Consider the following 25,425-nt stretch of genomic DNA (forward strand, 5'->3'; position numbering starts at 1 on the left):
TTTTATTAGTTCTTTCTCTTTAGGGTTCCGTAGCCAAATGGCAAAAAACGGAACCCTTATAGATTCGTCATGTCTGTCTGTCTATCCGTGTTTGTCACAGCCACTTTTTTTTTTTTATGGAATAGGAGGACAAACGAGCGTACGGGTCACCTGTTGTTAAGTGATCACCGCCGCCCACAATCTCTTGCAACTTGAATCAGGTTAAACAGCTCTTCGAAACACTCCCCGTGATAAATGCGGTAGAAGACACACAATGAAGCGACGTCTCTACGCAACGCCAAGTGATCCAGCCGTTCACAGAGCACTGGGTCCCCGACAATTCGAGCTGCTCTGCGTTGCATGCTGTCAAATGGCCACGGCCACTTGACCGCGGCCGCTTTTTCCCAAACAATAAGATACTATACTACCATACTGTTGAAACATGTTTGTAGATGTATTCTGTGCACCGATTATTTTGATATTACAATTGTTCCCTTGGAACGTCTCACTGACTGCCATTCCCAATATACTATCTGCAGATAGAGATAATTTACTACCTTCTACTGTCAGTAATAACCTGTCAATAATCTGAAGCTGTCTCAATATACCCGATAAGTCATTCTTATCGCCTTATATTGGGACGCGTGAATTGCAATTTCCATACAAACTTCTTTCGCTGGTAAGCTATACGACGTCCCATTGACAGACAACGTGTACGGGTAAGGTGAGTTACCGTCGATAACTTTATTGGTATATAAAAGTCAACGATAGTTACGATTTTTATCTCAAGTAAGAGATACACTGAATATTGGGAATCGCCGTGAGAATATAAAGGCATAAAAGGCATTTATTTTTTTCAAAATTGATTCCTTTAGAATTCTTTTTGATGTAATTTCTGATAACTACTAGATACTACTAGATGTTAAAGATAAAAGCGAGATCTATATATAAAATTCTCATGTCGCTAAACGAAAAGTTAAACTCCTTCGAAACGGCTTGACCGATTCTCATGAAATTTTGAGTGCATATTGGGTAGGTCTGAGAATCGGACAACATCTCTTTTTTATACCCTTTTTTTGACATTTCTTTTTAATTTGTTTGATTATGAGTCAGCATTAAAAAGTACATACAACTTCAAATTTTTAACCATCTACGATCAACTTTTACTTTTGTATCGCGATTTTAATATCGGCAATACAACGTTAGCTGGGTCAGCTAGTTTATAATAAAAGTAAATCGCAGCAAAGCTAAGACTAGAATAAAGAAAGCAAAAATAATAAGATTTAAGTATGATTAGAATTGAACATTTTTTAAATTATTATTAATATTTAATTTAAGTTATTTTTTAAGATTAGTTTTATAGGTAAAAAGGGAGCTCGAAAACGTGTCAATGTTATACAACTTGAGATTATGTAGTGTACATATTCTGTGAAGTGGCGCATGTTTACCAATATTGGTGCTACGAGTAGTTTTCGATACGTGGAATAAGTTTTGTGATCTAGTGGCATTTTGTGATCATAGTTTCTCAACCTTATTTTGCTCACCTTTGAGAATATGTTTTTTTCTAGAGCCCCCCATATTAATTTTACTTACCATCTGTCGCGAATTTAAAACAGCTATTGCCACGATTATATTATTTAAACGTAAGATATTATATTATAGTATATAGTATTATATTATATTATAGCCCACCCGAAAGTCTCAAAAGCCCACAAGGGGGCGTTATCGCCCACGTTGAGATCCTATGCTATAGATGGAACACGGATATAAATCTCAGATAACAATTGAGATGACTTATAGCGGTTCCCAATATACTTTCTACAGATAGAGATAAATTACTTCTACTGTAAGTAATTAGCTGTCAATAATCTGAAGCTGTCCCAATATACCCGATAAGTCATTCTTATCGCCTTACATTGGGACGCGTGAATTGCAATTTCCATATCTTATATATACTTCTACCGCTGGTATGCTATACGTCCTCCCATTGACAGACAGCGTGTACGGATAAGGCGAGTTACCGTCGATAAGTTTATTGTTACAGAAAAGTCAACGATAGTTACGATTTTTATCTTAAGTAGGCCACAACCGGAGATAGACTGAATATTGGGAACGGCCGTTAATCTCGCCATTACAAAATTTATAGAGCGTTACTGCGTCGATTACCCGTCTACGGTTACTCAAGGATAGGGTTTAATGTTTAACTAAGTTAATTCTAAGAGCAGCGGGGTATACGCATTAACTTTTATAAATATAAATCTTAATGTTACTACGAACAATCTATTCCGAATATAATACATAATTAATATTAACGGAACATACACCAACTACCACTATATTAAACTTGATCAGAGAGCAAGCAAACAAGTCAATCCTATGTGAATGTTCGTTTAGATTTCGCAATGTGATTGTAAAGGGCGTGTCCCGTTGGGTCTCGCTCGCGGGATTACAAGCAGCTGCTGTCGCCTTCGCCTAGTATAGCGTCTGTCTGGTACCCAGTCTTATTCGCTCGATTAGGGCTGGATGACTTACCATACCATTCAAAATTTTCAATAAATATAAAAACGTCCCTCCTAGTTTCTAGTTTTTCATACCCAATCATGCCAAGAACAAACAGTGTACCTGTCGTAACAGTGTTACTATCCTGGATATACTTTATAGAGTTTTAGATTTCTTTTAATGCCAATACGGGATGATACGAGCAACTGATGGTAATTGATACACCCTGCCCATTACAATACAGTGCCGCTCAGGATTCTTGAAAAACCTAAAATTCCTGAGTGGCACTACAACTGCGCTCATCTCAATCTCCCAGTAATTTCACTAGCTACGGCGCCCTTCAGACCGAAACAATAATGTTTATACATTACTGCTTCACGGCAGAAATAGGCGCCGTTGTGGTACCCATAATCTAGCCGGCATCCTGTGCAAACCATTGGTAAAATAATAGATATATTATAAACCAAAAAATATTTATTAGATATATATTTTTTGGTTTATCTAAAAGAAAAAGTCAGGGAACGGTTCCAAACGTAATGACATTTAAAGGCACACAAGTATCGTCTCCCTCATCAATCTGTAACGCTTTTGCTGAACACTTTTCCACAGTTTATACACAACCACATCATACGGACATTAGAATCAAGCCTAATATAATTTCTACCACAGATAATAACGCAGTTGCCGATCCAGCAAACAAATCTCTTTTCAAAATTTCTTTAGACCAAAATTCAATAGAAAAAGCCTTAAAAAAAAACTAGACGATAGAAACGGAGCTGGTCCTGATAAGATACCGGCTAATTTCTTTAAAAACTGCGCTTCATCTCTGCCCTATCCGCTATATCTTATATATAATCGATCTCTGGCCACTGGGATATGTCCTGAAAAATGGAAGTCTGTTAATGTTGTGCCAATTCCAAAAAGCGGACAAGCGGATGATATAATGAACTACAAGCCAATTTCTATATTGTCCATTTTTGGTAAGGTTTTCGAATCATTGATATGTCCTTATCTTTCTTTTCATTTGAAATCTATTTGAGTCCCTCAACAGCATGGTTTCCGCAAATCTACCATAACAAATTTAACTCAATTTACAACTCAAGTAATCGATAATATAGACAAGGGATAGCAAGTAGACGCTATATATATGGATGTTAGTAAAGCTTTCGATCGGGTCAACCACTCAATTTTAATAAGTAAACTACATAACGCTGGCATTCAAGGAACTTTACTGTCCTGGCTCTCGTCGTTTTTGTCGTACAGACAACTACAAGTTGTGGTTTGCGGGTATCAATCAGATCCATTCATGGCTCCATCTGGAGTCCCTCAGGGATCCCATATAGGTCCTATATTATTTTTACTATTTATTAACGACTTGTGTAACCATATAAAATCTTCGAATTTTGCGTTATTTGCTGACGACTCAAAGATTTTTAAAGCTATCTAAAATCCGTTAGACTCGATTTCCCTTCAAAATGACTTAAACAGTATTTTCCAATGGTCTATTAAAAATAAATTGCCCCTTAATGTTAAAAAATGTCAGCACATAAATTTTACAAAGAAACGAATACTGCTTAATACTTCATATTCTTTTGTTAGATGAAGTAGATGACATCAGAGACCTTGGAATTAATTTAGACAAGAAATTATCCTTCAATACACACATAGATGTAACAATCAATAAATGTTACAAATTATTAGGCTTTGTTTGGCGTAATTGCAAAACGTTTAAATCATGTTTGGCTCTTAAAATTGTTTATTTTGCTCTAATTCGTAGCTTATTAGAATACGGCTCCAAGGTTTGGAATCCATTCTATAAGGATCCTATCACAAGAATCGAAAGAATCCAGAAACGCTTTCTTTTTTTGTTGTCAGTACATGAAAAAAAAACAGTTCGAGTTAACCTCTTATAACGATAGATTAAATTTCTTTAATATAACTTCACCAGAAAATCGTCGCTGGGTGAATGATCAAATGTTTCTATACAAAATTTTAAATCACAAATTAGACTATCCCAATATCCTAGCCAAAATTAAATTTTCAGTGCCACGCGAAAGTGCACGTTTCACAAATTTCAAACCATTTATTGGAAATTTATATAGAACTGAACTCGGTGCTCATAGTGTTTTAGAAGGGATCTGCCGGGAGCACAATAATCTTTTCAAAACTACTCGTGTTGACATCCACTTCTAGTCCCCTCAGCATTACATAAAAATATTGCAGCAGTTTATCAGTGCAAAAACCACATAACTTATTTTGATTTGATTTATATCCAAAATTTAATTTTTAGTTTTTTTTTTTCACTTGTTCACTTCTACATTATAATAGTACAATACAATATTTTTTCATTGTAAACTTGCAACCCCGCACTTGTGCAACTCAAAAATGCATACTGGTTTGCCTGTAATTGGATTTACACAATAATTTATATTTATTTTGTTATTTTTATAAGCTAGTAATAGTAATAATAATAATAGTAGTAGTAATAGTGTATAATCTGTTGGTGAACCTAAATAAATAAATAAATAAACCTAACAAATTTATTCTGTATTCATCCCAACATGACCTTGTTTTTTGGCTTCACGTGGAGCCCATATGATAGCATTATATTCCAAATTACTTCTAACCAAAGCCTCATAAAGAATTCGTATAGCGTTGATATTTGTTAAATTTTACACTTGTCTCATGACAAATCCAAGGTTTCTGTTAGATTTCTTATAAATTGAAACAAACACCAAGATCTTTTGTTCTTGTTGCTATGCTGCAACGGCTGGTAATCTAGATGGTATGGCACCAAGCATTTGTCAATGTTAAAATATAATTTAGTATCCCGGTACCATATTATAATATGATCACAATATCGCATCGACTGTGATTGAGGCAGGTTGCTGGTACTGGCCATGGTATAAGAACACATTTTATTAAATATGACCAAATTTTGTAACATCAAAATGATTGAAACTATTATGAGGAACTCGCGCTTGACCAAAAAAATTACTATACCAAGTGTTGTCCCAAAAAAAAAAGAGCAAACCATTTGCTCTTCCCAAGACATACTGTCCCAGTTAAAAAAAAACACATTATACTTCAATTATTCAATTTCTTCATTATTATTCAATGTGCTTGAAAATAAGAATTTTAAATAATTTGAAAAAAAAACCTATTTGTTGAAAAGTTAACGATTGAAAGTTAAAAAAAATTCCTGCCTTATTGACGTATAGTTGAAAAAATTACATAAATAAACAAAAATCTTATTTGGAAAATTTTAAAATAGAAAAATTGAACCAAATTATTTCATTGTCATCGATCCTTGATAAATGTACGAAGTTTGAACGAAATCTGGCCGTTTGAAATGGGTCATAATCGCGCCCAATTGAGTCGGTTACAAACAAACAAACATACAAGTGAAGCTAATAAAAAGCATGTAAAAATGTCTTGAGTTTTATAACCTATTATTTTAACTTAATAGTTAAATTGGCTAAACATGTTGACGCAGCAATGAATAATATTGTTGTCGAATCTGGAGACAATTTCCAAACGCAATTTAACAGATATCAATATTATCAGGTATTTAATCGTTATCTACTTAGTTTCTACGAGTGGAGATAGATCCATTGTAATCTGATTATGATATTAAATTACTCATTCTATGTATACAATCAAATTATTGTCCATATTCAGTTCAGTGGCACTATGAAAATATGGAACTAATTAGCTCTGAGGGCTATCTACTATATATTATTTATGGTTTTCTAAAATGCTTTCTAGAAATACTATATATATTTTGGTGCAGACGATTTTGATCCATCCAAAAAACTGCTAAAAGATCCTTTTTTTAATGTTTTTTTTGGATAAACATTCACATCTTTTTGAGACATTTTTCTGTTGTACACTTTTAACAGTAACTAGATTTACGATTTTTAATATACAAACATTTTCGTTGCTTGTATCCAAACATACAGCGCCCACTCAAACTGCAGTGGAAGCGGCATAATTTATTATACCTTATAGCTTCAGTTATATAGTTATCATTATAACAATTAATATTATCCAAAATCCCCTGCAAGATAAATGAAATTAGAAGAACAAAAGCCAACTTTTGTTCGATGGGTTTTGACGATGTCGTGCAAAATTTCGAAAGCTTTGTGTTAAGGAGTAGTAATAGAAATAAAAATTTAAGCTCTTTGAGAGTTAAATTACATTAGAATTTTGATATTTAAGTATATATTTCAAATATAAATAGAGGTGTGTGTCCCTATATTTCACTTTGCAGGTAAAACTGCAAGTCGCAGACGCATAGTGTTTGTATGTCGCAATAGGAATAAGGCTCCCATCGTGCTCTATGCTGGTTGAAACTTGATACCTATAAGGGTGTAGAATATACGGGGGTGGAAATATATGATTTCTAAAAATGAGATTTCTAGAATTATTCGAAAAGTTTACAAATATGGCTTACATTCTAATGAAATGAAATAATTTACAAAATTTTAGATTGATCTAGAAATTTTTTATATGAAAAAATTGTGAAGTAAATTGTGATTGAATATTAACATTAACAAATAACTATTCAATTCAAACTGCCCCAGCGAAGCGAGTATTCACAGCTAGTATAATAGTACCTTTCAAACTGAGTGGTATTCTACCTTCATATTCTTATCATATACCTAAGTATTTCACAGCTATGGCTTCGAACCAGGCCTGGGTAGTTTACGTTTTGTGACCAGTTGCAGTTTCTTATCGGACTTAACGGTAGTCAGCATTACATTCGTCACGAATAATCGCAAAACGAGTTGGAGTGAGAAGTTAATGCAATGCTATAATTTGTATCCAGATTAGACTGCTTCTTTTGTGATCACTGCGAGTTAAAATACGATAATATCATTTTTATTATAATTTTATTCTCATTAAATTGAAACGAGATAAGTTGCAAGAAAAAAATAAATAAATAAAACAAATTTATAAGGTTGGCATCTTTTTTATTAAATAAATGTTTAAAAACGCAAAACGAGGTAGTAAAATTACAAGGCCCTTCTTAATTAATGTCTTCATGAGGAATTTTATTATCTATTTTATTTGAATGAATAGGACAAACATTTGGGCTCATAGTATCACACATACATTTCAAATTTTTCAAATTGTACTCAATATCTGTTACAAGCATTTTGACATGACACATAGGCACATTTACACATCCACAATGCACAGATGGTTTTAAAGAGATCCTTGAAGCGTTGTTGCTTATAATTTGACTTACGACAGTAGGGGTAGAATTACTTTCAATCGGTAAGTATAAAGAGCTATATAGTGTATTTTTATTCCTTGTTGCTTCATCATTACAGTCGATATTTGCACAACAGGAATGAAAAGAGCTACAGGTCATTGGCTTAATATATTGGTCGTTTATTTTACTACTATGAGCTTTAATACTTGTTTTATTACTTACTTTTTCAACTGTGCAATCTGAACCTTTGAATATTAAAACGTAGTCATCATCGTGGACATTAGTTTGTGTTTCAGAATTTAAATTTATGCTATTGGTCGGGTTTTCATCGCTGAGATACACGTCAAGCGCTGTACCTGTATATTCAACAAGCTCAGTTTTGACTTTTTGTGACACATTACGCATAATGTAGGACAGTTTATCTGAAATATTACTGTAGTCTGTTATGGAGTTCCAAATGTCTTTTATCTTTTCATCATTAACTTGAACATGAGCTTTTGTACAAATACATCCAAAAGATGGATCACAAGAGCAATTTATAGTGCATCCAATATATGGAAATACAGGTTTATTATTATCATTCAATTCTATTTCTGGATCGTATTTTTTTACTGCATTACTAACGCTTACATGCTTTTCATTTGTTGCCGCAATATTCCGTGAATTTTTGTTATTTTGAAATAAATACGGCTCAGTTAGAACACATCGACAGCTACAATCAGTCACGTAAACCTTATTCAAGTGACATGAAGTTACCTTTTCTAGTTTCTGACCTGTCAAATTACCTTCATTTGCCTCACATGATTTGTTTACTACACAATTTGAAAATTCTTGTAAATTATTTAAAATGTCTTCAATTTTAGGACTAGATATCAATTTATTTACTTTAAAGTTATTAGCACTTCCAATTCCTTTATCGTTACATGTTACATCTTTTGCTTTTTTCCCTAGGTCCTTGTCTTTTTTAGGCAGCATTTGAGAAGTATATAATGAAATTAGCTTTTGAGTATTCGGAAGGACTTCAGGACTTGGCAATTCGGCGAAATTTTTTTCATCAGTCTGAATAATATCACCAGATTTCTGTCCTGTTTCTATATCTCTTGTGGGCAATTTACTACAGTTGCATAGTGTTTTTAACTTTTGAATATCATTGTCGATAAGATGAAATACATTTTCTAGAATATTTGGATAAATATGTTTATTGTTAGTTAGAGGAGACCTACAAGTGCATTGAATTCGTTTTAATTTAATCTTCAAGTACTCTTGTAGCAAGCCATACACACGGGTCCAACTCCCATTGGTATTATTTTCGTTGTCACAATCACACATCTGATGTTTTGTAGTCTGTGTTATTAAATCCTTGATCTTTGATATAATATCTGAATAAATATCTGCCTCCTCTTTTTGCGTAATACATGATGATTTACATATACTATTCCTAAATTTAGAAATATGATTTTTTAAATAATCTTCCAACAAATTATAGGTGTTAACTTCGAGTTCTCTGTGTTCATCTTTGTTACAACAACAAATGCATTCATTTTTGTCTAATGATGATGTATCAGTGGAATGTAACTCACTTTTGTCTAAAGACCTTTTAGTAGAAGATTTCAACTTGTCATTCTTATATTTATTTTGATAACTTGTATTATTGTAATTTTTGTCTAGCTTTGTTGGTAATGCTACGTTTTTACCATATCTATTATACAATTCTTTTTCTTCAATCCCTTTTTTTAGTTTACTTATACTTTTTATGTTTGTTAAAGTAACACCCAAGAAATTAATATCGTAATCGGTACATGGAGAATGTTTTGAAGTTTCATTGATTTTATTGGTATCAAGACAATTTTCTTGATTATTGTCAATCTTTGCAACATTAGCCGTGTTTTCTTTAACACTAGTTTCTTTATCTGAATTGAAGACAAGAGATTTTGTTTTATATAAAACTGCTAATGGCCTCTGTTTAGTTTTTTGACTTGAAGTATTTTTATATAAGCTTGATTTCAGAAATCGTATGTTTTTTTCTGAGATGATATTATCATGTTGTCCACTTTTAACAGTGGGTATCGGAGAGTAATTTTCGTTGCTTTTATCCAAATTTACAGCACCCATGTACTCAGACTGCGGTGACAAGGACGTGTCTTTAAATAAAGTTTTATCAACCATCATTTTATCATTATGGCAACTGGGCTCACAGTTAAACTTTTGCAAACTTTGTTGAATGTTGATAACGGGTGCCAATTCTTTTTCGTAAGTATCATTTTTCGCTAATTCGTTATTTATTGACCCAATTATAGTATCAAATGGTTTCCGGTGCTTTTCACACTCTCCTAAGTTATTTTTCCATGTTTTCAGTGATTGTAGTAAATTATTAATTGAAGTACCTGATGGAACATTATGAAAGCATTCACAAGTACTAGCGCAAAGCGCTTTAATATTTGACTGTACATGATGATCTATTTCTGGATATTGCAGTTGTATTACTGGCTTAGGTAATTTTTTTACAGATATTGGAGATGTTCCATGATTTAATAATTCTGGCAATCGATTTATTTTTGATTCATTGTCACTAAAAACTACATAGCTTAATGCCTTTTGTTTCGTTGTTTTCTGTTGATTACTACATAAACATAAATTTACTAATTCCTGTATTTTTTTATTAGAAAATAGACCATTTGAGTTTTTCTCGATTCGACTGGGTGGGATACTACCAAGACGATTAATTTTTTTCTTTTGTTTATTTAAGTCTAGGTGTTTACATCTAGACTTAGTGTCATCAAGCTTGTCCTTAGTACTAAGCGGTTGATTGGGATTGACTTGTTTTGATTCTGGTTTCTGTAATGTATACAATAGAATTATAAAAGACTGTAATAGATTGAAAATGAATATAGATTCACTTACAACAGCTATGCTAACTAAAATAAAGTTTCCCACGTATCAACGAAACGTTAATTAATATGTATATTATAAAATAAAAGAAAAAGCAAAAATCTTTTGTAAGAATTTGCAAACAGAAAGGGATAAATATTCGAATTACCCTTTGACTTTTTTACTTACTTACCGAAGCTTTTTGAATTAATTTAGTTATTCTATCCTCCGTTTGTTTTAAATCTTCTTTTTTAATAGTATCCTGAAAATAACATTGAAGTAAGTACTCTTAACATAATTATAGAAGAAAACTAATGTCCAAAGCATAATAAAACTTGCATACGATTATATTGTGTTCTGAGAGGGGCAGAGAGATGAAAAATGTTAGTGTTTGCCACGCTCTGATTTCTACTACTCCATCAAAGAGCAAAAACAAACAATATTATAACGGTGAATTGTCATATAATATTTTTTATCAGTAATGAAGAAACATAGGTGTTCACATTCTCGATCATTCCCACCACTTCCATCGACATTCGTACTCTTACTTTGAGCAAACTTGTTTCCTTAGATCATTAAAACGTCTTTTGAGCTTTGAAAACGACGAAAAAAAATTGAGGTTAGAACTACCCTCTTTTTTGAGCAATTCACGCACACTAACACAAAGTTTCGTTAAAGACGTTCGCTTGTCACGCGCCTAAACTAATATTCCTGGCCTATTTTTATCGACTGTCCTACAGCTAGAGACTCTATCTAGAAGTATAAATTATCTAAATCATATTCTTCATATACACGACAAGTTAAACATGTATCGACTAAAGTTCTAATAAGTGTTTGCGCACCTTTTTGAGTCCTGCTAATTCTGCCTTCAGTTCATTTACATTCTGTATTGTTCGTTTGAATGAAGCCGGCGTTGTGTTTTGTGTTTTTTTTAAATTTGTTGTAGTCGGTGCCTTGACGGAACAATGAAATACTGCTTGATCTAAAACAATAACAATTCATACAAATACAGTTTAAATATTTTAAAAATAAAATGAATGCCTTTATAGTGTTATATGCATATTGTAAATAAAATACCTGCATGCAGATAATTTTTTAAATATAATTCACTGATAGTTAGGAAAGTGAGAGTTGTGCCTTGTGATGGGAATTTATCGTCAGGTTTTTTTCTCATTAAAGTACCTACGTGGTTCTTAGTTTCCAACTTACTACACTTTCGACAAGTGCTGGGTACAATTCTACTTTTTTTTATTTAACAATTGTATTTTATAGTATGCCTGATTTAGGTAGGTTTCAGTTAAATCTTGAATTTTCATAAAATCCAACATTCTTCTTCTCATGGGGTTGGGGATGATGTAACAAGGAGTTCTCATCCGTATATAAGAACTCGTCGTTACAAGGTTGGCCGTAAAGATGAAATCAATGATTCAAATTAAAATATTGCCACGAATGAGAACAGTATCGAATAACACAGATTAGATGAATGAATGATGATAGAATGAAGTAAAGTTTTGATGATATATTGTGACCCTAGTGTCTTGTATTACAAGAAATAAGAAATTATTAACCTTAGCAACCTACGCAATTTTAGTTTCACTTATTAGCAAAGTTTAACAGAACATTTGACACGTCAAAGTGACACATTGTTCGAGACTGCTTGACTTTGGAACTACGACTGTGGTACTAGTGGGAGCGCAGCGGAGACCAATCCTTAATCTAAGGTACTTACGTATCTTAACAAGGTATACTATATATTTCAATTTAATGAGTTTTTAATACGATATATTATTAAAAAAAAACAACTATTGCTCTTTATCATATTTCATTGAAGACGCATTTTTGCTTTTAAAAGAAAACTCTACAAAGTTTCATGGCAAAGTTTAATATTAATCAATATTTATTCTGTTACATTCTGTATTATATTATTCTTAGACATTTAATACGTCTAGATAGAGTCTCTTGCTGTAAGAAAACCGATAAAAACAGGCCAGGTTTAATACTTTAGTGTGCGTGACAAAGTCTTACACTCGCGAATTGTATGACACCTTGTGCTTGTGTGCGTGCATTGCTCAAAATAGAGGTTAGTTCTAAACTCAAATTTTTTCAACATTTTCACAGCTGTCGTATGGTTTTCAATAACCTAGATAGGTTACCTGTAGTAAGTAGAAGTAAGGATAGATATCCTTACTTCTACTTACTACAGGTAGATAAATTTATCCTTTTACGCTAACTAACTTTTTAATAACCTAACCTAATTACAAGATAGCATCTACTACCGAAGTTGTCTATCTTTTGTTAGGAGGACGGATAAGTCTACTAGAGAAAGACCTCACATACTGATTGTTCTTACTTGCATTTCAATTAAAGTTTCAAGTTATAAGTTTCAATTTAAATAGCACTTGTCCTTGATTATGAAACGCAAACCACGGATAGATATTATATTGCCATTAAACGGGGATAGCAGTCTATCCGTAACTATATACCGTATAATTTATTGAAAACGGCAGTTAGTATATCTAGACGTTTAACGGCCGTTCCCAATATTCAGTCGATTGAAGAGATATCTTACTTGAGATAAAAATCTTAATTATCGTTGACTTTTCTGTCCCAATAATTTTATCGACGGTAGCTCACCTTATCCGTACACGCTGTCTGTCAATGGGACGACGCGGACGTATAGCTTACCAGCGATAGAAATTTGTATAGAAATTTCAATGCACGCGTCCCAATATAAGGCGATAAGAATGACTTATCGGGTATATTAGGACAGCTTCACATTATTAACAGCTAATTACTGATAGTAGAAAGTAGTAATTTATCTCTTTCTGTAGGTAGGATATTCGGGACGGCCGTAAATGATCTAAGATATTATTATGTGCTACATGTCTTACTGTCAGGCTTGCATTCGCAGGGCGGTGGACCAGACGCAACGATATCCTTTGCTTTCTTTTCCAACTGATCAGATTTTTCTTTAAATAGTTGCTCGGCCAGTTTCGTTGCAAGTTTTTGGGCCCGACGCTCAATAACCCGCTCTTGTAAGCCTTCATAATCTTCATCAGAACGTTCCGAAATCTGACGTACTGAGTCAACACAGCATTCTCCAACCCACTAAAATTAGAAAGAATAAGTATATTCTTAATAGCATCCAAAAACAATACATGTGTTTATTATGTAAGAAGAGGTCCGACGAGTGTACAGTGGGAGGCTCTTTTTCACAGGATGCTGGATAGATTATGGGTACCACAACGGCACCTATTTCTGCCGTGAAGCATTACCTAATGTGTAAGCATTATTGTGTTTTGTAGCTAGTGAAATTACTGGGCAAATGAGACTAAACATCTTATGTCTTAGGGTGACGACCGCAATTGTAGCCGTTCAGAGTTTTTGGGTTTTTAAAGAATCCTGAGCGAGACTGCATTCTAATGGGCAGGGCGTATCAATTAGCAACAGCAACATCCTGTTCGTCTCGTTCCTTATTTTCATAAAAAAATCTAAGCACATTTTTAAAGGTAGTAAAAAATGTTAAAGTTTCCTGGTAGACTAATGCACAAAATTCAAAACAGAAGCTGTCATGTCTACCATGACTTCAAATTCGAGCCCATTTCATAATTACAAAGGTCTTAGTAATCGTGCCAAACGATTTATCATCTTTTCAAAAAGATGATAAATCGTTTCAAAAAGATGATAAATAGCCTACGGTGACCATCGAGGGTAAGTACAAATTGAATCCCTCTGATTGTTTGGAAAACAAGGCATTAGTCGAGAATGTGTGTTTTCTTTTGATCACGGTATCTTATATAGCCCTAAAAATACCTCGACTAGAAGTCCATCACAAATATTGAATTGGTTAAAGCGTCGCATATTTGCAAATGTTAAGTAGATGCGAATCGTACAAATTTTCATTTAAATGCTTCGTAACCAATCAAATTACAAAATCATACCCTCGCGTGATACTTTTCAATCGACGTAGCTATCGCTATGTCCAACTCTCCAACCAGTAAATTAGCAAAATATCTCCGCAGATTCGTCTTTAGTTGGCTCGCTTTGTCCCAGTTGTGGCGGTCTTCTAAGCATTTGAGCAATTCGCACGGCATCGCGGCACCCGCTCCGCCGAGTTCTGACTGCAAGCCCCTGAACAAATCCGCAAACAGATTGGACAGGAGCTGGCTTCTTAAAGACGTGCACGAACATGACTCCTGGAACGTAAGTAAACCATTTGCTTAATCCATCCTCAAATACTGCGTAATTGTCCCTAAACTTATTTTACAACTATTTAGGGCTATAAAAACAAAATATATTATAATTATACAAAAGTATGACATTGGCGGTGGTTAATCATTGTAACGCGAAGACTGTTAAAAACATGCAGCGAAATGGAATATTTTCTGTAGATATAATTCTCTCAATCACTACTGGAGCTCTTCTAGAGTGCGGTTTTCAAAGAATATTCTTCCACATACAATGAAACCTAGTCTGGCATTATATAAGGGCGTAATAAAATAACATCATAAATTAAAACAGTTCCAGGTGTTGTGAAATATCCAATATTTTCAGCGGGGATGGATTCAGCCCACGATAGCCTGATAAAGAAAGTGCCACTTCCCTCCCTGAACACAGGGTGACAAAGCGAACTTTCCGTTGCAGTTGTGGTAAAAGATTGTATACGCAACACGGAAAACAAAATGTCACCCGCAAGCATGCACGCACGCAAGGTGACAAGTTCGCGGTTTAAGATGGCACTTTTCCCTCCCTAGTTGTGTAATATACTATCACGATTTGTCGAGCTAACACCTTTACTTACTTCACAATTAGACAAATTGTATTAAATTAGTATTGGAAAATATCCTGCAGTCGAATTGAGCTCGAACGGCTGGATCACTTGGCGTTGCGTAGAGACGTCGCTTCATTGTGTGTTCTCTACCGCATTTATCACGGGGAATGTTCCGAAGAGCTGTTTCACCTGATATCTACCGCTGAATCCCAACTTCGCAGGACATGTCACAAATTAGGATATCATCCCCACTATCTGGATGTGTGGCAGTCCTCCACAGAGCGGTTTTCAAGGTCCTTCCTTCAATGTACTGGCAAAGCTGTGCATAAGCTTCCTAGTGCGGTGTTTTCGGGACGATACGACATGGGTACCTTCAAAGAAAAGCGCGTAAAACTTCCTTAAAGGCCGGCAATGCTCCTGTGATTCCTCTGGTGTAGCAAGAAAAGTAGGGCGGTTATCACTTAACACCAGGTGACCCGTACGCTCGTTTGTCCTCCGTTTCCTTATAAAAAGTACTGATAGTATCCATATCCATAGGTAAGGACCATAGTTTTAAATGTATTCAAAGTATTACGTACAGTTAGTTTGTCTTCAACACTGCATTTACAAAGCGCAGCAAATGACGGTGTTCGCTTCACTTCAACAGCGACATCTTGCGGCAGCTTGCATTGACACGCAATAACTCTGTTCTGCAACTCCAACAGCTCTTCTCTTTTCTTCTTCAACTCGTCCACTCTCTTCTGCATGTTTTTATCGCACATGTCTTTGCAGCCATCCAGGCTGTTAATCAATTGCATCTTTTCTTCGCGCAGCTTATCAAGCTGTGAAAGACATAGATGTTAGGTTTGTATTGTGGTGCCACACGGTACAATATACCCCATGTTCGGAGGTTATTTATTATTTATAAGTGTTACTTTAACTTATAAAAAGTTAATAGGCAAAACTGCCGCATTTAGGGAGAGAAAAATCCTCGCGTGATCCACTAAGAGTCACTGTTAGAAGTGCATTGTGGTCTGGTGGTGTAATTGGTTCGTATTTTTTCAAAAATGATGCTGAAAGTCATAGCCTTATAACGGTACTGGATATAGCGACATGATCACGACTTTTTTATAGTCTAAACTGTAAAATATTGATACTGAGGACTTGTGGTTTCAACAGAATGGGGCTACGACTCATACAGCCATGGAGAAACTTTACAATTACTGCACACAAAGATTCCAGACCGTGTTATTTTTCAGATTCGGTGAAGTGAATTGGCTTCAAGATCCTGTGATTCGACACCGTTACACTTCCTTCTCTGGGGCCATGAAGCACAGGTCTTTAAAGCAACATAAAGAGCAATTAGGTATTCGAGTTATTGGCGATAGACCCGCAATTATGCCAGACTGTGATTGAAATTTTTGAAGAAAGATTAAAATGTATATTTATAAATAAGCCTTTATCAGTTTTAATTCAAATTCTATATCTTATAATTATTTTCGAAAACTCAATATGTAAAACCCTTTATAATTCAGTAGGTATTACTTAAAGTAGTTTATTAAGAATTCTTGAGAAACTTACGAGCTTTCAACAAGACATTCAATGAGTGTTTTTCATGTCCATAATCATATTACAATCCTACTAATTATTACTGTAATAAATGCGAAAGTTTGTGAGTGTGTGTATGTTTGTTACTTCTTCACGCAAAAACTACTGAATGGATTTTAATAAAACCTTACAATAATATAGCTTACATATCAGAATAACATATAGGCTATAATTTATTAAGAAATTTGTGTGATGAGTATCGCATATATGGTATATAATACCCCAAAAATTAAAAAAGAAATTTCATGGTAGTTGGATTTGTAAAGTACGTCGGAGAGTAAATAATGTATATAGCAATACAACGTTTGCCGGGTCAGCTAGTAATATATAAAATTAATAAAGTCGAGGTCATTACAAATATTGGTAAATCTGGACAAGATAGGAAATATACCATCAGAACCAGTGGCACCTTTGATCAAACATGTACTACATTAAAAAACCGCCTTTAAAACTGTAAAATAAATATACTATGGTTGATCCAAAGAAAACGCGTCGATGTGAAAGCGCTTCTTTAAATGTTTTAAGCATCACACTTCTATCTCATGTAATGGGTCGGGCTTTCTTATTTTCGATATTTCACAATTAGTGTTTTATAACTTTACTGTAGCTTCGATTATTTAGTCAAGTTATCGTATATTTTTTATATTATTCATTAGGATGAACAATGATCGTTGCTTTATAAGAAAGATTTGAGAGAGAGAGATGTTTGTATAGTTATTTAAGATAATTATGTAATATTGCCTTTGTTTCTCCAAATTTCGAGCATCAAATTTTAGTGAATTAGTTTAACATTTTATAACACAGAATGTCTGTGATTATCGGATCGTGGCATAATTTGGACAAACAACCGCGTCCAAAGATTAGATTTAAGCTAGCCATTCACAGATGAAATTTAGACAACAAATGGATTGCATCAAAATTAATAGAAGTAGTAATATTTTGACCACATTAAAGGGCACGCCGTTGGCCAATTTTTGAAAGTTTGGAATTGACCAGAACTTACCAGTAGGAGGCTCCTTTGCACAGCATGCCGACTAGATTATGGGTACCACAACGGCGCCTTTTTCTGCCGTGAAGCAGCAATGTTTAAACATTACTGTGTTTCGGTCTGAAGGGCGCCGTAGCTAGTGAAATTACTGGGCAAATGAGACTTAACATCTTATGTCTCAAGGTGACGAGCGCAATTGTAATGCCGCTCAGAATGTTTGGGTTTTTCAAGAATCCTTAACGGTACTGCATTTAAATGGGCAAGGCGTATCAAATGACATCAGCTGAACGTCCTGCTCGTCACGTCTCTTATTCTCATAAAACAATAAACTAAGAAAATCTAATCTACAAATGCCTATATAATTTAGTTAGCAATCATTAATATTATGATTGCCCTTTACAGTCGAAACTCGTTATATAGAATTCATACCTATGTAATATCGTTATAAAGAGTTCCGACTTTTAGTCCAAGTAGTCAGCCAGAAAATAAGTAACTCATTCATTAAAGAATAAAGGAGTTAATAAGAATATATTATGAAACAGATACCTACTATGTTCCAGAGATTAAACCTTGAGGATTTTGCCATGAATATAACCAAAGGCGCTAAAAGTATGTTTGATTTTCATATTATCTTTTTATTTCATAGTATCTTTTTATTGGATCATTCAGATTTTTAATAGCTCCAAGGGGCAGCTTCTATTTTAATTAAGAGTTATTTAAAACTATTATTTCACGACCTAATACAACGCTTTATACAAATAAATAACTTGAGAAAAACCTTTTTTGCGTTTAACAAATTCCTGTTTCGTCTTCTATCACGTTTAGCTGACACTGATTAAATGTAGTGTAAGTTTGCAGCCCTAAGGAATTATAAATATTTTTCAGCCTTCTTACCTTTTGATCATTTACATTGTAACCGTTGTTCATAATAAAACGCTTATCGAAGTTAAAATGTGTTTCAAGCCGAAGCACGTTTGATAAAAATATTAATTCATAATCGGTTTTTACAACTCCAATAACTAAATTCTATCGAACGCATTGTAACCTACCCTTTATGAGAGAAAACGTGATTTTTCTATATATCGAGGCTTTGTCTCTTAGACAACTCACAATAACAGAAAGAAGTGTGAACAAAGCAAAGAATATACATTTACACAGGACTCTTCGATTATTTGATGCTGATGAGGTTCTAGTCAAAGATAAATTTAAGTTAAAGTTAACAAATTTATTTAAGTCGAAGATTTCCGTTTTATGCTCGGCCAAATACAGTGCAGGTTCACATTATACCAGTAGCATTCCAGCGCTGGACTGGAATAATGTGAACCTGCACTGGAATGTACCATTCCAGTGATCAATCAAGTCCAGTTCACTGGATTGGCGGTCTATTTTTCATTCCACCTCGCCCATTCCATCGAATAGAGAATGGCCAATCCAGTGCTTGATTATAATAGCATTTCAGTGAGCAATAAATTTTTAAAATTCATTCATTCATTGGGTGTTAAACCTTATGTGACCCCGACTTGATATTCATGGGTCACCAGGGGGCTGCTGAAAATCAGCGCTGTGTTGGTATTATACCAACGCAGCATAACGCTGTGTCAGCTCCTTTTGATAACGAATTAATATCGGCTGCATTGCCCCATAGCAATATCATATAGGACACGATACTATCAAAATATCCCTTATTTTCATTAAAAAAAAATAAGTACAGTAAACCAAGGACGAGTAAAAAGGACTACGCGCTGTGATATGCGCAAGTGAGTAGTTTGTGTGTGGCTACTTAAATAATCATATATGGTCACAAATACTTATAAAGTATCGTTTTTACACTTAATCACAACGCACGACGGCATTTTTAAAATATTTTATTGAGACGCAAACTGATCTGTCACAGACAAGATGACAATTCTCATAATAGCCGCCTATCGACCTGTAGTAGTGTGTATGCGTGGGGCTATGTATTTACACGTTAATCGGCTTGTTTTGGTGCTACACCGTTATGTAAGGTGACACGGAGTTTTTACTAGTCTGTGCAGTAAACTAGTCACACCATATCTATATCAGATAAATTTCAATTTTTACAAGCATATATTAGCGAGGTCTTCAATCTCCGATAATACATTCTGAATAAGGTCAAACTCCCCACAAGATAAATGTACCACATTATCAAACAGACTAACTCCACTTTATATTACGCAAACTTATCTAATTAGTCTGTGAAAAAATAAAATTTATTAAAATATTATCATTATTTACATTGGACTTACAACTACATTTACCCAAACAGTTTAATCAACATATATAACATATATATATAATATAACATGTAATAAACGGTGACAAACACTGCCGTACTGATAACGCTACTTATTTCGCGATCATCGTGAATTGTCATTTTTTATTTGAAGCTTACGTTTCTGTCAACATTTTATTAATCACCGTAAAATTAAATCTACGGTGATTGTTTTCCTATCCCTACTATCTTTTCACGAGAACGAGAATGAAACTCACTCAATCAAGTCACTCACTTCGAACACATTTGAACGTCGAGTGGGACGCAATCCAAAAAGTGATGAAAACAACATCAGATCACACAGCATGGTTTTGTATCTACATAATACATATACAGGTGTCCCAAAATTTAAAGTCCAGCTAAAACAAGACGATAGGCTAGATGGTAAACATCATGAGAAAAATCAGAAAAAAAATCCATCACATGTTCTTTAGAAATTATGGGTATTAAACAAAAAAAGCACATTTTCTCAATTTTTAACCATTACTTGGTTATTGTGGTTAATATCTTTTATTTTAGCCAATTTCAAACGTGTCAGCATAACCTTCAATAACATTAATTTAATCACAATCAAAAATACAAATGCCCTAAATTTTCTTAGAAATACTTTTCTATAAATTCAACATTATCACAATACGTGGGTAACACTGAAAATGTTTAGAACTGGCCAGTTATACCCATTGCTAATGAAAACTTTTTTTGAATTTCAATTTTAGAACTCTTCTGTAACCTAATGTAGTATATTGCATTCATTTGTCATTTGTTTATGTGAATTGGCGGTAAATCTAAAACTCTTGTTACACGTGAAAATGAACCTAACGCGAGAAATTTTCCGTCAATGATTTATTACGACTTTAGTTGTGGGCTTACTCAACAACAAAGCTATGATAGGCTGCGATTAGCATTTCTTAATGAAGCCCCATCTCGTGCCACTATTTATAATTGGTTTAACGAGTTTAAGCGTGGAGGTAGCAATCTCAATGATGATCCGCGTGAGGGACGTCCTTTAACAGCGACTACTAAAGATAACATCAGTGCTGTGCGACGCATGATAGAGATACGGGCAAGCCTAGGCATTGGTATGAGTCAAGTTCAAAAAATATTACACGAACATTTAGGGGTCAGGAAGCTTTTTACCAGATGGATTCCCCATACTTTTACTGACGACCAGAAACACCTTCGCATGGACTGGCATCGCCAAATGTTAGATAAATTCGACGGCGGTGACTCAAATACTGTATTTGACATCGTCACAAGTGATGAAAGCTGGATATACTGCTACGAACCCGAAACCAAAAGCCAATCAGCCCAGTGGGTGTTTCCTTTCGAGGAGATCCAACCAAGGTAAAGAAAGAAAGAAGTTAAAGAAAAAAGATGATCGGCTCATTCTTTGGTCGGAAAGGTCATTTCGCAAGAGTTGTGCTAGAAGATAATTGTGCTAGAAGGATAATTACTGCGGACTGGTATGTCAATCGCTGTTTGCCTGTTGTTTTGAAAAAAGTTTGACAGCAGCGCCTCGAAGCAGAATCCTCCTTAACCAAGACAATGCTTGAGCGTACTCCGCAAAACGGCCTGTTGAAAATATGACTATGGCAGGTTTCGAGATAATGAGTCTTCCGCCATACAGTCATACAGCCAGGTCAGGCCTGGCGCCCTGCGACTTTTATTTATTCCCAAGAACTAAATATAAAATTCGAGGTATACGCTCTACGAGCCCTAAAGATGCGGTGAAAGCGTACGAAGATGCCATAGAAGAGACCCCTAAGGAAGAATGGGCCCACTGCTTTTCTCAGTGGTTCCATTGAATGCGACGATGTGCAGAGAGAAGAGGAGATTACTTCGAAAAACAATAAAAAGTATTGTCAACTTTTTACATTAAGCCGTTTTTCATTTTCTACACATTTTCAGTGTTACCTAGGTATCTCGACTTTCTCAGAGCTTTCTGAAAAAAAATGTACAAGAGTGCCTTGGCAAGTGCCATCAAAAGTTGGCGCCTTTAAAAAGAATTCCAAAATGGTACAACATTTGATGACTCTAAAAATTGTTTTGGTCCCTTATTAAATATAAATGATAAGTTTTAGGAAGAAATCACTATAAAATTGTTATCAAAACATCGTTACTAAAATTTCAAAACATATAATAATAAACTGAAATTCAAAATAATTTTAACATTAATTTTTCTATATTCATTTAATGGAGTCTTTGCACTTGATGCTTGCTCCACAGAGAATTTGTATTAGGTTCCAATTTACTTAGCTTTTATCTCAAGTCTTCTCGTTGTGATATTTGGTGATATATGAAGATGGAAACGGTACTAAAAGATTTCTTGTAAATTCTTGGAGTTTGCCTTTTTTGTTGAATTTGTCACGAATATCTAGCATTGAACTTAAATTACCCAAAGCGAGTGTCGGACCGAGCCCATTTTTAAATTGCCCTCTTAACTATAAAATTACCTGTGGGGCGTGAGACCCACTTTGAAAAACACTGATCTAGCCTATCCTCCAGTTTCGGCTTGACGTTTAATTTGGGGACATCCTGTATATGATCCCCATCTAAAGATTGATTATTACACCACTCGATAACCATGAAATTAAAAAAATCAGAATGGTTGATTGATCATTGAATTATTGTAATATGTTGCGATTTTCCTTGCTTCACATAATTTCCGCTTAGTCTGTTAATATTTAAAAGCTATTTACAACTTGATAACTCCACGACCTTCTACGAGGAAGACAAGTAGATAACGTAACACCAATGGATATTAAAGATTTTTTTGCGTTTAACAATGCTCTTTCGTCTTTGATCATGTTAAGCTGACACCGAAAAAAACTGAATTTCAATCCCAGTTTTCAGCCGTAAGGATATAGAAATATTTTGCAGCCTTCTACATTTTTGTCATCTACTTTACCACCTCATAAAAAATCTTCGTCTTTGGATGTGCTTCAATAGTGGGATGTTATACAAAATGTGATGATGACAAAATATACACATATATGATCCACATTCAAGTTTAATTATCACATCACTCGATAGCTATGAAATCAAACATATAAAATCGTTCATTGATCATCCTTCAACGTCCAGTGAGTTAAGGTATTTTCTTTGCGTCATATCTTTGGACTTGGAAAATCTTTGATATAAATAGATATAAATATTTATTAGACAGCACATCGAGATCAACGATTTATTATTATTATTTATAAAGCACGATTATATGTCGTCGACAACTAAGTGCCGAATTTATTTATGGTAAGAAACCGACCCTACCCCAAGTGTCTGTATCAAGTTTTTATTCATCCATTCATTCTTCATTCATTCTGTAGGCATTCATAAACAAAGACGTGCAATTGTTAATCAACCTTAGATCATTTAAATACGTCTGGACTCTAGAGTCTGATACACTAAACTAAACTAATAATCCTGGCCTGTTTCTATCGGTTGTCTAAAAACTTGTTGTGTGTCTTCTACCGCATTTATCACGGGGAGTGTTCCGAAGAGCTGTTTTACCTGATTCCTGCCGCCGAATTCCACCTTCGCACGACACGCCACAAGTTAGGATTTCATCCCCACCATCTGGATGTGTGGCGGTCCTCCACAGTGCGGTTTTCAAAGAGCTTTCTCCCTCGTACTACAAAGCTATGGAATGAGCTTCCTTGTGCGGTGTTTCCGGGACAATACGACATGGGTACCTTCAAAAAAAGCGCGTACACCTTCCTTAAAGGCCGGCAACGCTCTTGTGATTCCTCTGGTGTTGCAAGAGATTGTGGGCGGCGGTGATCACTTAACACCAGATGACCCGTACGCTCGTTTGTCCTCCTATTCCATAAAAAAAAATGTTGTGGTTCAATAGACATATTATGAGTTACAAGAGGCTTGGTAGCTGAAGTATGACAAATAGACAGACAGGGTGTCGAAATAAGGTGTCGGTGTGCCGTACGCATGATAAACGTAACGTGATAAAAGATGTATAAGTTTAACAATTCAAATTTAACATAATTGTTTGTAAGCTGTTGCATAGAAGTACGAGTTCAATCGATTTGATTTCAGCTGATCGGCTTCTAAATCGCATGCAATCTGAACCATAAACTTATTATGCTAGAGTAATAGACAAACACTCTCCTCATTATGGAATACTAAATTTAACATATTTATGTGTGCTAGTTTTACAGATGTGTTAGTGAAGTGTGTAGTATTTTGATAAACGACGTCATATTCATTAACATATTCTTATCCACCACCTATTTTCTTAAATGATTTTAATCTTAAGAAAATAGAGTATTTATTTCGTATATAAAACGTAATATTTTATATTTTAGTGCATATGGTCTTCGAATATAAACGTCAAGAAAGTAGTATTGAAGAATCACTATTTACCTGTAAAATGTTTCTTTATTTGGATTCTTGCTATATGTAACAACACAATCTAATACAGAACACGATAACGATAAAAACACTAAAATTAAAACGCGGTCGAATATGACGGGATACTAATGGACACTAAATTGTTTCAATGCGGTTTCTTGATGTTCATCTATTCCGTCTCTTTCTCACACCTAGGTTTTTATGTCAGGATAGTTATCTTATTTTCACACAGGGTTCGTTTATTACGGTAGTATACTAACGGCCGTTTTCAATAACCTATCTATCCTTAGTTTAACTTACTAGACGTAGACAAATCTATCCTTTTACGCTTACTTACATTTCAATAACCTATTTACAGATAGCATTGGACTATAACTATATTGGACATAACTAGGGATACTATGGATAGATAAGATCTTGTTATTAAACGGTGACAGCATTGTAGCCGTATGTTAAACTAAGGGTAGATAGGTTATTGATAACGTCCATTAGCTTATGATTTGATCTGTCCAAACCAAATTTCAATAAAAAGCGATAAATATCCATTAAACAAAACTGCGACATCTTAAACTCTATTGTCAAATGGAATTCAACACGTCTGAACTTGTCTACTCAAATCTATTTGTTCACACTTTAAAGAACGTGTTAATTTATATTTGTGTTTGGTAATTTATGACGCATTTATCAAGCGTTTATTTCCAGATCTTGCTTAAACTAACTGTCTCGTATTTTTTCTGGCAAGAAACCGCAATATCAATATTTTTTCTACGTCTCGAATTATTCAGAACAACAAATAAGGGAGATAGAGCAAGATATAAATAGACAGCCTATTGTGATTGTAGCCATTTTGATTGACT

General features: G+C 34.4%; 1 protein-coding gene and 1 long non-coding RNA gene across 4 annotated transcripts in view; one reads left to right on the top strand and one right to left on the bottom strand.

Annotated features, from left to right (window-relative positions):
- Positions 1-656: 656 nt before the first annotated feature.
- LOC126971503 (uncharacterized) lies at positions 657-16,762 on the top strand. The gene is made up of 3 exons (XR_007730923.1): positions 657-703; positions 14,590-14,770; positions 16,577-16,762. It is a non-coding gene; the product is annotated as an uncharacterized LOC126971503 (long non-coding RNA).
- LOC126971324 (uncharacterized) overlaps positions 7,448-25,425 on the bottom strand; it is a 39,383-nt gene continuing 21,405 nt past the window's right edge. For 2 of the 3 annotated variants that reach the window (XM_050817555.1, XM_050817556.1), the window contains exons 8-13: positions 15,917-16,159; positions 14,509-14,763; positions 13,459-13,675; positions 11,410-11,549; positions 10,761-10,829; positions 7,448-10,534 (exon numbers count right to left, since the gene is read on the bottom strand). In XM_050817555.1, the coding sequence (XP_050673512.1) occupies positions 7,511-10,534; positions 10,761-10,829; positions 11,410-11,549; positions 13,459-13,675; positions 14,509-14,763; positions 15,917-16,159 (3,948 nt within the window). In that variant the 3' untranslated portion in view covers positions 7,448-7,510. Of the gene's footprint in view, positions 10,535-10,760; positions 10,830-11,409; positions 11,550-13,458; positions 13,676-14,508; positions 14,764-15,916; positions 16,160-24,580; positions 24,603-25,425 lie in introns of those variants that run through there. The other variant, XM_050817557.1, reaches the window with a different exon arrangement.

Source organism: Leptidea sinapis, chromosome 23, assembly GCF_905404315.1.
Source record: "Leptidea sinapis chromosome 23, ilLepSina1.1, whole genome shotgun sequence".
NCBI lineage: Eukaryota > Metazoa > Arthropoda > Insecta > Lepidoptera > Pieridae > Leptidea > Leptidea sinapis.